Source organism: Cyphomyrmex costatus, unplaced genomic scaffold (assembly GCF_001594065.2).
Source record: "Cyphomyrmex costatus isolate MS0001 unplaced genomic scaffold, Ccosl1.0 scaffold164, whole genome shotgun sequence".
Taxonomy (NCBI): Eukaryota; Metazoa; Arthropoda; class Insecta; order Hymenoptera; family Formicidae; genus Cyphomyrmex; species Cyphomyrmex costatus.
The window spans coordinates 1,492,978-1,507,944 of NW_017275653.1; the positions used below are offsets into that span (position 1 = coordinate 1,492,978).

At 36.0% G+C, this 14,967-nt stretch overlaps 2 protein-coding genes across 2 annotated transcripts in view; both read left to right on the forward strand.

Annotated features, from left to right (window-relative positions):
- The first annotated feature begins 170 nt into the window (after positions 1–170).
- On the forward strand, positions 171–2,863 carry LOC108771653 (uncharacterized). Its single transcript, XM_018536994.1, has 3 exons — positions 171–1,238; positions 1,379–1,465; positions 2,777–2,863. Exons 1-3 carry the CDS (start codon positions 171–173, stop codon positions 2,861–2,863), a joined length of 1,242 nt encoding a protein of 413 aa, XP_018392496.1.
- A 2,608-nt stretch (positions 2,864–5,471) lies between these two features.
- The window catches only part of LOC108771766 (uncharacterized), a 34,788-nt gene continuing 25,292 nt past the window's right edge, over positions 5,472–14,967 (forward strand). The window contains exon 1 of the mRNA XM_018537135.1: positions 5,472–6,136. The gene's annotated coding sequence lies outside the window, so the exon portion shown is untranslated. The remainder of the gene's footprint in view (positions 6,137–14,967) is intronic.

Consider the following 14,967-nt stretch of genomic DNA (forward strand, 5'->3'; position numbering starts at 1 on the left):
AAGAGCCTTTGTCGGGCATTTATCGTGGAAAGACGAAAGATTATATATTTAAAGAAGAGACGTGATTGTGTTTGCATCAAAATATTTAAGTGCACCGATAATGCAATTAATCATTTTTAGAATACAATCTACAATTTAGGTCGTTGTTCTCTTATAACACTCCGCTAATCATGTTAGATCCGTCGCCAAAGTCGTCCGAAGGACAAGACAGAAGCATAGTGCGGAAAAAATGGCGGCCGTTCCGCGCGATGGACTTTGAAACCTTGATGTATCCCTGCTTCCTTTTCTGTCGCATTATTGGACTATTCCCGTACACCATCAACGGCTCAACCGTCGTGCTTACTAAACGGAGCTATATTACGTCGACCCTCAGTATGATTGGCGCCGGCATTTGGGGGGTGATAGTACTCTTCGAGGTCAACATTGCCGGGGACATTTCGTTTGACGGTGTACCTGGAGCCCTTCAATGTAATTGCTACTACATACTCGGTGGTGTTATAGCGGTCATCACATACATCATGATTAAACCGCGGATAGATACGCTCCAGATCATGCTGGATGTTTCTTCGAAACTGCCTGCGGAGTCATATCGGAAGATGTCCAAGGTGGTTCATGCCAAGGACATTCTCGGTTTTCTTTTTATAGTAATACAACTGTATCAATGTTTTGTGAACTCTTACAACTTTGGCGATACCTTCCTCAAGCTCATGACATTTTATCTCACAATACTGGTGTTTCAAATGGATATGCTATACATGGATTGCGTTTGTGTACTAAAAGCCTGTTTTGCACAACTCAACGATAGTCTGTTGAATCTGCGAGAACTCGTGGTGAACGACGAACCGCATCTTCTCAGACGTACCTATCATGAACAGAGAAATCCACATCTACTGATGGAGCTCAAAGCCTTGAAAAAACGACATCTGATGATCAGCGACGCTGTGCACTTGGTGAATAAGGTTTTTAGTATGCAAATTCTCACCACAATAGTCATGACTTTTGCCGAAATCACTTTCGGTTTGTATTTCTACATAGTGGTGTGGCAAGAAGGCACCGATGTTATCAATCTAGAGAAACAGATCTGGATTAAGTACTACATCACGTCTGTAACATATTATTCTATCAAAATAGTGCTTATAGTGTGGGCCTGCGATACAGGCAAGGATAACGCTTTGCAGATTGGCACTACTGTACACGACGTTCTTATCAGCACCAGCGATAAGCAGATTAAAGAAGAGGTAGCAAAAATATCATTAATTAATTAATTAATAATAATTTAACTTATTTCTACAAATGTTCTGCGGTCACATTTTTGTACATTGAATCGATTACACAATTATATTTCTAATCCTATACTAATTATTTTAATATTTTATAGTTGCAGCTGTTTTCCTTGCAAATATTGCATCGCGAAAATTCATTCAACGCAAAGGGTCTCGTTGTTGACGCAACACTTCTTACTGGGGTAAGCAATCGATCATTTACCTTAATTTTACGTACATATTGTTGATTTTATAATTTTGCTTATAGATAGTGGGTAGTATCACCACATACCTATTAATTTTGATTCAGTTCTTGGTCACAAAGCAAGTTTGCATCAAAAAATAATTATATATATGTATGTATATATGTATACATATATGTATATATACACATACGCGTATATATATATATATAATATATATTACACATATATGTATATATATATAAATAACACTGTTAAATAAAAAACACGTTTTCAGATATTGTTAAATATATATAAAATATTTAATAACATTTTTTTATCTATCACAAATAGAATATCGCCTAATATTTTATACCTATTAAATATGTATTTATAAAAATATATGGAAGTGTTTTCAATTAACAGTTCTAAATAATATACAATTACAAATTTTCACTAAGTTTAATTTACTTGAATGTAACGTGTGAGACAAAATAAAAATGTTTCTGAAAAAAATATTGTTTTGGACTCAATACATTATATCGTTAATGTGTGTAACTTAAAGAGCCCTTAACTATTCTTGCATTTATTCTTAACCATTCTAAAATTAAAACGAACTGATGTTTGTGTTACTAATACTACGATAAAATTTGGAATTCACATTTCTGACATACAAAAATTAATATGTACAATTTTTTATTCTACCTCTGACGATCATATCATCGTTCTACAATAATCAGCGGTAATTTAGTAACACAGATATGAATAAAAGAGTAATTAAATTTTCGTTTCATTGACGCCACATGGACGGCGATATCAGCGCGGAAATGCAGCGATAAATGCAATCTTCTAAAATTACATCTCAACACTTCGTGCTAGAGGAGAACAGATTGCGCTACAAGTTGCAATACACGCATATAATTTTCAGGCATTTTCCTCGCGGAATCCTTGTTCTTATCGTCAGCGAGTGACCCACGGAAGTGACTTTTGACCCTGTCTATGACTTCGCCATTGCTAAATCGTAAATTCGTATTTTGCTTGTCCTTGAATTTTTTACAATGGAAATGTGTATTTCTTAGTTTAAAGCAATAAAGATTTATCGCTTCGTCGATCCGACGTTCGTTTAGTTCGTTATCTGGTATTTGTAAAAAGGAACAAAGATACCACCTTTAATATCTCTGTCAACGGTGCGCGACTGTCGATTGAAGAAGACGATGTTAAAACGAACTCATGGAAACACGTGTGAGCAAAAAATAATTTATCGTGGGTTATTATACTAAGTGCAATAATAAGTAATACGTCACGTCTGCTGCGGTTTCTACTATTTAATAGCGATTCACCGGCAACAGCAGCGGTGGCAGCAGCAACAACGGCCTCGAAACTGAGTTTTCATTCAATGCGGAGGCATGTGGGGTGTAGCCGGATCGTGATCTATTGTCGTCAAGGTTAACGTTCTACTGCGCGATAATATCCATACATAGTCGCAAAGGTTAATTTAGACTAAAAGGCTAAATGCGTTAATGATTTCAATCGGACTTTAATGCCGCGAAGAGAGCCTCGGGTCACGGTAAGCAGACGACATATTATTTATCACACGTAAGAGCCGCGCAAATATCTACTTGGGGAAAATGTTTCTTCCTGCGGATCACCCTTGTACACCCTTTATTTCTTACCCACGTCAATCCCTTCTTTTTATTTCGTCTGCAATTCGAAAAGCAACGAAATTGAATATCGACAAAGATAAATGGCGTAAATTATTTCGGCACCGCGTGACACGTGTCGTTTATCTCGCACTGAACGTCCGTCCAGACGAATATATTTCGGTGTAAACTGAATGAGACCGCACAATTATGCAACGACAGGCTAATGCAAATGAGCGTTGCCTCCAGAGAAAAACGATGCGTGTAAAAACTGAAATGTCAACTAGATAGAATGGCTAACAGCAAACGGCTAATAGTAAAATACAGAAAGTTTTCGTTAATGCCGCGTTATATAATGCAATGACAAATAGAGTAGACAAAACGTATTTTTTTATATTAATATAATATAGTCTATCATTATTGTAATTTCATATCAATTACTTACTGCCACGTGTACAATCTTGATAAGAAATGTAAATTAATAAAGAGAAACAGCACTGCATAAGTGCTATTTATATTGTATAAAATTCCCTAAACATTTGCGTCACCTTCAACATTAAAAGAAAGAGGTGAACTTGCGATAAACAATGGCCTCTCGCGACATCCTCGCTAAAGAAAGATCGAGATTCCATTTTCATCAAAGCACTCTTATCAATATCTACTAATTCAAAATGTCAAATTATAGCCTGCAAGTTTAAGTAATTTTTAATCATTTTTATATAAGTCACTAGCATTACTATTATTCAACATGTCATTAATTTAACTTCAAAAATGGAGATAAACAATTTAAGTGAAAAAAATTATTAAATTTTATTCAAATTTAGTTTATTGTTTAAGTGCATACATTAATAATGGACGTGATTTACTTTGAAATTGGAGTGCATATGTTAATAATGGACGTGGCTTATTTTGAAACTGTAATGCATACGTTAATAATGGTTTACTTTGAAACAATAGAAATGAATTTATTTGTTATATTGATATATTGATGAGATACATATGGAAGTTAAATATAACAAAACGTTATTTAATTCAACGGATTAGGTTACCATTCCTCTATCTAATAGATTAATTTAAAATATAGGTTATTTTTAAATAGAAAAATCACTATAGTTTTATACTTAAAGTGAAATAGGTATTACGTTTGAAACGTATTAATATTGAGATTGGATTGGAATTTGATCAATCAGAAGGAAGAAAACCAATATCAAGGTTAGTGAACTTTGCTTTGAGTGGTCAAATTCCAAATTAATCTTAATTGTTGTCTCTCTATGTTGCTAAATTCGTAATGTCAAATTAAATTATATTACATTCACACAAATTGAAAAGATTTTTAATTTAATTATTTTTATAGAGGTCATCACTCTTGTTCGATATGTAGTTAACTTAACTAAAAGTATGTAGTTAAACAATTCAACTCAAGATGTATTAAATTTGACTCGATTAATTTAGTTTATATTATATTATTTATTATTATAAATACACACACATTAATATGGATACTGTTTATTTTGAAACTAATCACAGAAATGGATTGATTTACACTTTGACATAAGTACATAAAATTAAAAATAACAAAGTATTATTTAACTCAAGGACTTGAGTTACCATTGTTTCTTTGACATCTATCAGTCTGATACAAGTTTAACCTTTAACTGATACGATACATAAGGTCCATTAGACCCATATCGAATTTTACTTAAAAGAAAATGTATTAAATATACTTTAAGGACCAAAGCAAGATTGATTACTACTTCTTATATGTTATTAGTTTTGATTGAAAGTAGATAAATGAAGGTCCAAAGCATTGTTTTGATATAATAAAAATGTTCTCAAAGTTAACGAGTCTCATTTTATTAGCCTTTGAAAGATGAGAATCCAGTGGATCCACGACATTAGAAGTGTAACACTTTTTCGCAACACTAGTTAAGGGTAATGACAGACTTGTTCAATCTGGGACACACTTCGTGCGCCCATATAAGTTAAGTGATTCTACGTGAAACCATGATAACACGTGTCGCACGGCAGCGCACATGGTACGCATCTAGCGCAAGGAAGCTGCATTTACACGAATATGCAGCACGGTAGGCTACATCCGCATCAATCGCTCATGCACCACGTGAAACGAGATCTCACGCATCAGCGTGTGTATGTATAGGTACCTGTCGCGATTCTTTCAGACAGTCCGGAATTCCGTTCTTTTGTCTAATTCTGGCGACGGGGTTGCGGGGAGAGGTAAGAGGTAAGAGAGAGAGAGAGAGAGAGAGAGAGAGAGGGATGGTGGAGTATCAGTGCGCGTGTAGGCGATCACGCGATTTCGCGATCACGTCTCATCGCGCGCTGCGCTGCGGCGCCTCTGAACGATACGCAATTGTCAGTGCCGCGCCGACCGCCGCGCCGAGTAGAATGTAAGGAGTGTTGCTCTTGCGCATATACTACCGTCACCGAATATATCGCTCGCAAATCGGAGCAGATTCTCTTCTCATCAGCTGAGACTCGTAGTGTTCCCTAACGCGAGTGACCAAAAAAAGTCAAGGTGCTCCGATAAAACGGAGCCGTCTGATAAAGTAAAAAAAAAAAAAAGAAGCCTCTCGAGTGTCGGCAAAAAATGACAGTTCACGCACGCGGGACGAATGCGCGATCTCTATGCGCGTTAGTGGACCAATTTGAGAAATTGTGAGCATATCGAATTTGTACGCGATTAGATCGAGTGCCTAAAGGCGGCGAGAGAGTCCGTCGCGTCGAATTCAGTGGATGAAAGTTTTGCCGGCCGAGCGATCTGGTGATCTATGCAAAAAACGCGGCCTTGCCCGCGGATCTCCGATGCCGCTGCCGCCGTGTGTCTACGGGTTTCCTTGGTACCCGCGATAGCGAGCACGGCGACGAGATCAGGGATATAAACAAAGCGGACGCGTAATCAGCGTGTGCGATCCGCGCAAGTGGGATGCAGCGATTTTAATTCCCGCGTGAGAGAGCGCCGTCGATCTACGCCGCGGCTGTGCTTAGAGAGGTGCAAGGGCGCCTCTCGAGACCGATTTCCCGTTCGTTGAAAGTAAGTTCACCAGCACGCTGCTTTCGTATTATATTTCGCCTCACGCGACGCTTCCCCGTTTATTAATTTTTCGCATCCAAGTTGATATTACAGTATTCGAGAAACTGGGTTATCATCCCGGTACTTCCTCTGGTTGTTACATGTAACTGCATGCGCAGAAAAACTTTTCAATTGTTTTTTTACGCAGCACTAACGGTAATTAGAACTTATCATTATAATGAATGGTTAATTGAATGTTTTCGAAATTTTCGGTCAATATTGTATCTCTAGTTCCGGTAAATTATCTATCTGTTAAGCTGATAACTTTTAAAGACGTTATTATCATCTTCTTTGTTAATGTATTATTAAATAAATTTTCGCCGCTTAACTTAAACTTCGTGAAATTTACGGGAAACATACTTTACCGGAAAATACTTTTGTTTGTAAGTGAATATTTTAAAATCGCTCTGTTACATTTAAAAATCGCTACGGACAATGAAACGAAAGATTGAGTTCGTGCTATATTTACGTCGGCGCGACTCTTGTATCACCAATCCTAATCGAGACGACGTGCCAAGAAATGTGGGTAAAGCATTTGGCGCACTTTGCGGAATTGTTGGGGCACTGTCTCTCGTCATAAATAAGAGTGCATGACTCGTCTAACTGATATAGAAGTATAAGTCATGACGATCACTTGCTAATACGTAAGAAATTTTAAGTCTTGTTTTCGACGAAAATTTTACCATCTCGCGAAACTTGTGTATTATACAAATTACAATTTTAAATATTGCAAAAAAGTACATTATTAAATATCGACATAAAAATAATTAAAAAAATCTTCTTGACAAAGCCGAGTGGAGTAATAAGAAATTCAAGATGAATAATGTAAGCTCAGATAAACTGAAATTCATTAAAAATATGATGAAAAATAATCCGTTATAAATTGAGCAAGTAATAATTGATACGAAAATTGGATCGAAAAATTCAACTTGGACTTCACAAGTAAATCCGAGCGGCGGAAGTCAGTGAACTTTTTGCAGAGTAGGTATACGCGACGCGCGATAGACGTGACGTTTCCGTTAGACGCGCTCGACCGCGCAATAGCGTCTCTGAGTTATTACACGGTGTTAGCAGAGACTAACGAGAATTTATGAACGCGACAATGAGTCGTCTAGTCTTGTCGACAATACGAGCCGAGTGTTTCTCATAGCATTGACTTTTGCCGTCTTTCCTTGCTGAAATTGTTCTCTTAATCGCTTTATCCCATTTCTTAATTCGACGAAGTTACTCTTGAGAGAGAAACGTAATTTCTCTGCTCGCTATATATATTCTCCTTGCTGTTATAATTAGATTTTAATAATCCGTTACTTAACTTTCTTCTACTTCAGACAATAGCGCGTAATGGAATAAATTAAAGTTAAAAAGAAACTGAAAGGTATTTTTCATTTTTAATTATCTTAACAGAGAGGCTTCCGATTATTTCTAGCAGCCCTAGTTCCCTACATTCTTTTTTACAAGTAAACAAATCAAATGTTAATCAAGCAACGTCAATCATTGCTTGATTTGATTCGCGCTTATTGCTCGATTCATGTTTATCACCGCGTAGACTTGACGTGACGTGCATAGCGCCGTAGCGATGCAAAGTGCATTGAAAACGCTTGCCGAAGACGGATTGAGTCAACTTGTGCTAATATTGTCGTTCGATAAATTCGGCGCGAACAAACAACCGGCGACGCGCTCGATTATCATCGTGGCGAAACTTACGTGCGCATACAACGAGATATTTTAATTCCCGTCCAAGGTTATTTTCAATTATATGCCGTATGCAGTACGTCGAGGAAATTATTGTAGAAACCACTTGAATGGAAGGTGTAAATTCGTTCGTGCTCGCGTGTTTTGATTTGGATAGTTGCATTCGATGAATTATCATTTTCGTCGACGGAATGGCAAATAAGTGATTTTACGGGTTGCCTGGTACGTATGTGCGCGTACGTATATATGTGCGTCAAAGCGGATCGTATTATGTGCCGTTTATCATCGTCCGTCGCATTTATTATCCACTATGCGATGGCACGCGCGCTATAAAAGCCTGACGATTAGCAATGTGCCAGAGCGATGTGTTACCCATCCTACGCGCGGCTACCTTCACAGTGGACCGAAATATTCATCCTTTTCTCTTGCGCACCGAAATTATTATCTCGTAATACATTAATGCGATAAAGTATACGGAAAGGATGGTTTTGTTGAAGTATCTAAAAATTTACCTGTTACAGATACCTATAGATTTGGAAATCATTTTATTCGATTATTATCAAAATAAACATGTACCTATTTGGGACGTTAAAACTACCTGCTAGAATGTCAAAACTTTTTGCAACATCACTTATCATACTTGGGATTCCTATATAATTGTTTTGTTAATTCAATAAAATTACTTTCAGATCTTATTACACCGTAAAAAATAAAATATTAACATTAACACACAAAAATGTTAATTTTAACATATTTGCATGTCTCAGAAAATCCACTCAACGTCTTCGAGTTAAAATTAACATTTTATTTTTTACAATGTATCAGCTGAATTTTTAGATGCTTCAGCAAAATCATTCTTTCCGTGTATATTATTAAATTTATAATGTCAAATTATATCTAATTTGAATTATTTTTAATCATTTCTAGGTCACCACTATACTCAATATGTCGTTAATTGAATTAAAATAATGGTTAAACTTAAGAAAATGTATTAAATATGACTTAAAATTTAGTTTATTATTAAGTGCATATAATAATATGAACGTTCTTTACTTTAAAACAGCTGAAACAGACATATGGAAATTAAAAATAATGTTATTTAATTTAAGGATTAGTTAGATTACTATTGATCATTTAATGTCTAACAATGTACAATATATTTCATTTATACAAAATTTCGATAAGTGTACGTGGAAAAGACGGTTTTATTTAAGTATTTAACAATTTAGCGAGGGCTGGAAATAATTTTGTTGGATCATTAAAATAACTATGTAAGCTGATTAAAACTGATTGTTAGAACATGTCAAAACTTTTACACAGATCACGTTCGAGATTCCTATACGTAATTATTTTAATAATTCCACAAAATTATTTGCAGTATTTCGCTAAATTTTTAAATACTTTAGCAAAATCGTGCATGTACAGCGCCTTTTTCCATTCCGTTTCTCTCTTCCGATATTTTCTTGCTTTTTATATCGCGATTTCTTCCAATGTGAATTAAAATTTACGACTCCATAAATAATTTCATACGTTTTGAGTACGTAGTTTATCGTAGAGTTTACGTGTGGCGCTCAAACGTGAGAGTCGGTTTCCGAAGTTATAATCGACTTAATAATTGCGCTCGCACAGTTACGTAGGAAGGAATCGCGAAAACACAAAATAATCTACGCACGCGAAGCCAGAGACCATCAGGAATGCGGACCTACTGCTTTACCGAAAATAGCGAGGTTCGTTACTTTCTTTGTTTTTTTTATGGCGACATCGCTACCTTTCTAGGGATCCGCTCTCCGTTCGCTCCGATCACTCGACCTTGCCCGTGATAGCCATTGTCACGATTCCAATCGATCGGAACTAGCGAACGAACGCGATTCACTGGGGAAAAGACGTAGTAATTTTACGCCTTTGCTAGAATTAATCGATTCATTTTTCCCGAGGTCATTTCGCATACTGCGCCATGTGCAAATTTAGAGATAATATACTATTATTAACTCGTAAGTTATAACTTACGAAGCGATATAGCGTGCCTTGCGTAAAGAATTTGCGCAAGTGACATATTTGTAATTCGCAATGTAGGCGAAGGGAGATTATTTTAATTTTAAATTTGCACATGGAAATATTACTATAGACATATCGAGATCCAGCCTCGATCGCGTATTCGATGCTTCTCTATTTATTTTATTGTATTATTTTACGTATTCACAACTTATGATATAATTTTATTTAACTTGATATGCAATTAAATCAGTGATTTACACACGAATAAAATCTTGACATCGCTACCTTTCACGTCAGCCAGTTTCGCGTTCTTTCTTCCGCGATGTTGCATCGCCTTCGAATTACGACCAATGTTGGTTTTGCGCAGTTTCGCACTTCCAATTGCGTCGTTAAGACTTTCCATTTATCTCGTATATCTCAGTTTGCTCCGATTGCTACATATCACACGTTGCTTCACTTCTCTCTCGGAATCCAATAGCAACGCAATTCGGAGCTTGCACATACGTGCAAGGAGAGCCTCGACGTTTTTCGATTCATGACGTTACTTTAGCTAGCGCTACCTTTCATTCCCCAGGCGGAGGCATTAATTATGCGGGAGGAAAGAGTCCGCCGCGTATGCACAGCGAATGCACGCGTGTGCGATTTGCACGCAAATGGCGACCCCGTTGACATCATGAGGCGTGTATTTTCTGCGCGTTCTTGACTTTCCTCGTGATCCACACAGGTCTGATCGAGACGTGCATTCGCTTAAGGTATCAAATACAATACAGAAAAAAAAAAAAACAACGCAGTTTCACTGATTCATGTACATACATTTTTTAAATTCAATTACAGCTTTCGTTTTCATATTTCTCTATTTGTTAAATTTTCGTACAAAAGTTATTATTTAAATTTCTTACAAGGGGGGTATTAAACAGGCAGAATAGAAGTCAAACGTTGTATGCCACTTGAAGTCTACGTTATCTATATTTCTAAACTCGATCATCATTCGTGACTCCCCTTAAGACGCTGGAGAGATCACGATTGCCGTGTTTCGATTCGACAAGTAATTTTCGCGTACTTTCTCTCTCGAGAGAACGAATCCATTCATGAGAGAGCGGAAAGATAATAATTTTCTACGAGAGCGTACAAGAGTACCGCGACGTAAGACGCACGATGACAAGTTGTTTTTCTCGAGCTACGTAATGGCACGATGCACGGCGTGTTACAGCACGGAGATAAAATCGGATCTGGGTTGCGCCGCAAGTCGCGAGTGCGTGAGTCAGTCGCCAGTCGCGTCGTCCGCTGGAACAAACAGAATTATTAGGCTGATGTACGAATAACGGCTGCTTCGGCATTGACCGATGCATATTTTTCTACTAGATAAACGTTTCCACGAAACCCATTACGTAAGAGCTTCGACAAAGTCTTTGAGAGAAAATGCGCGATAGTATATTTTTCACTCCCTCAAATCAGGAAGAAACTTTCTTTCACGAAAATAAAGTTCTATAATGTAATCGAGAACTTTATCTAATAAAATTCGTTGAGTGAGAACAATTTGGAAACGACAGAGAGATATCATTCCGTTACTTTTTTCATATATACGTTATTATACTCGCAAATATTTTACCTCTACACGTTTCTTCTTTCTAAATAAAAACACGACACGAAGATTTATAGATGTAAAAAATGTTTTTCATTTAAAACTAAAGATTAATAAATATAATTTATGATACGTACAAAAAATCCTTGAGCAAAATTATTTAAAATCTATATATAATATATAAAGGAGTTTGCAAATATGATGGACATTTTTATTTCGATGAACGCACTGTGTAACGAAATATGTAACCATTTACACTTGCGACTTACCGCCCGCTGCGAGAAATTTACGAGCATTCGTTCGATCTTTGTATCGAGTTATGTACTTTCATTAGCGCAGCGACAGTCCAGATCCTAATTGTCGGATATGATGTGCTATTAGATGTCGATTATCAAAGTAGATCACAAATGGTAAAAAAAAAATTATCTGCTCTACATAGATACGTAATTACTTAATTACTCTTACATAAAGATAATTACTTTATTTGCCAAACAAAACAAGTTTATTGATCACGACAATACGAATTGTCAAGCTAGCTGGTTAATTATTTCGTCTACTGCATAATCAATTTTCTTCTCTCATCAAAATTATTTATTCAGAAACTTTGGAGTTTAATCTCACGGCAAACACAAATATTTTCGATCTCGATAATTATGCGCATTTATGAGTTGTATGGAATGACTGACTGTGTTGGTTATCACGCATGACGCGACACTTTTTTTTGACGTATATCGACGTAAACAAGTATAATTTTTTTTCATGAGCGCCGCGACGACACACGCACGTATACTGATAATTATGCGATATACATATATACACCGGGGATTCATAAGCTTTCAATAAAGATGCGATCTCTCACGTCTGGTAAAAAACATTTCTATCATAATATTCTATATTTATGAAATAAAAAAACTGAATTTATTCGAATTAAGTGATTAATTAACAAAATATAGTATTCCAAATTGTATGTATATAATATAAAATATTCGCCGATAAAAAAATATAATTTCAATTCTGTCCTGTAAAATAATTATAATATACATATAAATTATTTACTTGCATTATTAATTCTTTTAGAGAGCTCGACGATTGAGATGATCTATTGCTTTTCCCAAATATTGCGAAAAATATATCTTTAGGATATCGTGAATCATAATGAGACATTATGCATAATCATGTGATGACGCGTGGCGCAATGCCGACGATGACGCGGTGTCATACTACTCGAGAAAATCGCGAGAAGCTAGAGAAAGCTCTAGACGAGTCAGAGGCGCCCGGAAGTGATCTGTATCGTGAGTGCCCGTTTATAGGCGCCCGACGAGGCAACGCACGTGTCACAAAATTAAATTAAGCGCGGCCACTGACGTTGGCATTCGCGTCCCTCGATATTTCTATAGAGAATCAGTCCCTCAAGTGCGAATTTCTATTTGTTTTTCAACCGCGACTACTGAATATTTTTACATACCACTTTTTTAGAATGCAAACAAGATTGTTACAAGAGTTTGCTTTCATGCACTTCAAAATATTAGTTTTGATTACAAATACAGTATGTATGTATGTATATCTATAGCATCTACATAATATATATAAATTAAAAAATGGTATTATTTAAGCATCAAAGATTTAGCTTCGACCGTTATGTGCCTTTACTTGCTATTGGTTGTGCTTTTACATGTACGGTCCAATACGATTCTTATTGTTAATATTAGTTTTGCTTTAAAATTCAGAATGATTTATTCGAGTTTAAGCACACTGAATCTCGAGGGTTATCAAAAGTCTGCTATCATCATCATGAATATAAGGAGGTATGATATGAAGAATTCATAACAAATTTGCATCGGTATGCAACATGCACACATAGATTAAGTTGATAAAGGCGTTTACAGATTGGAACTGGGGCATCTTAGGTGTCGATAACCTTGAGAAAAGTGGCTGTTCACGAGGAAAGATATCAGAGAATTCTGAAAATATTATCTTGCGTTTAGTTTATCCAATACGTGTTCTTTATGCATATAAATATAAAGCGATATGTACCGATTTCAAAAAATACATATTTACTTGTTTTCGAAATACATATTCAAAATACATATACTTCAGTTATCTCTTTACTGTTTCTTTTTCATTTATTTGTACGGTACCGATACGATAAGAAATACCGATGGTTTATGAGAAAAATATCGAGTGTTATTGATATAGTGCTATATTTGGCTCCGAACAAACAAAAGCGACAATAAAATTTAAAATAGTCCAACTAATTTGTAATTACAACACCTATTACAAGATTATGTCAACGACGCTCGATAGTATAATATAAAAAAGTTTGTAATTTAAATATACATTAAATTAAATTTAATATACTAAACAGAAAATTCGGTGAAAATATATACATGAAAAATATAACATCGATGCAAAATAACACCTGTATTATTTTACGTAAAAACTAATAATTAACAATATGTCAATCTTATCGAGATTACGTACCTCGTTTTTATATGCTATTTCCATTGAATTTTATCTAAACTAAATCAAGTTTTTTGTCCTTCAGCGATTAATAAACGAAATGTCCGCCCGTTTCTTTCAATACTATGCGTTCGTAAGTTGCGAGAACACCGCAGAAGTCATGCACGAAAGTAACGGTTCACCAGTGTGACTACTGCTTGAAACAATCCGTTCACATCAGTCATGCAAAACAGCGAACCGCGGTTACAATACCATTATGAGCGAGAGCGGTTGCAAAGCTGTCGCGTTTATGGCCATAAGTTTCGTTCTCAAGTAGGTAGTTTGTAGTACTCAACGAGTGTATAAGTATAAATATATATTCCGCGAACTGTCGAGTTGAAAGCAAATATTGTCAAATGCACAAACAATTTGTGATTTAATACAGTAATAAACTTTACGTATCTTGTAGCCTCTAAATAACAAATACAGAATTTTATCTTGTAATCGTATTCGATCGTAAACAAATCTAGTGGAAGAGACGCCTATTCTGTTATCCGATTGTTTTAATTAAATGCAGTTTTCTCTCTTCAATATGAATATTCATCATCTCAATTATTTTTCCACTTGCTATTTATTCAGCTATCAATAAAACAAATATAAAACACGCGAAAATATATAAATTTTTACGTTGTTCATGCATCAAGGAAGTGTCGTGTAATCGACTTTTTCTCCGTTCTCCTAAAATATCTGCAAAAACTGATTACTTGGCAGACTGAAAACAGCGATATGCATCACGTTCATATGATCAGCGATCAGCTGACTATCACGTCGCATGGAAGCAACGAAAGTGCAAGTTGCATCCCCGATGGTGCAACGTGAGACAGTGTGACCGGTTTTACGGCTCTGTTAGGCGTTAAATTCCGTATACAGCGTCGTATTACGTTGTTTTTGTACCATTCTAGCCACGTGCCGGTCAATGATAATGCTTTCTTGCGTGTCGCTCGTCATTCTCTGATTGATCTCTTCATTGGCTCAGCACGATAGTTTGATGCAATTTTACGGATACCATGTTCACGGAATACGC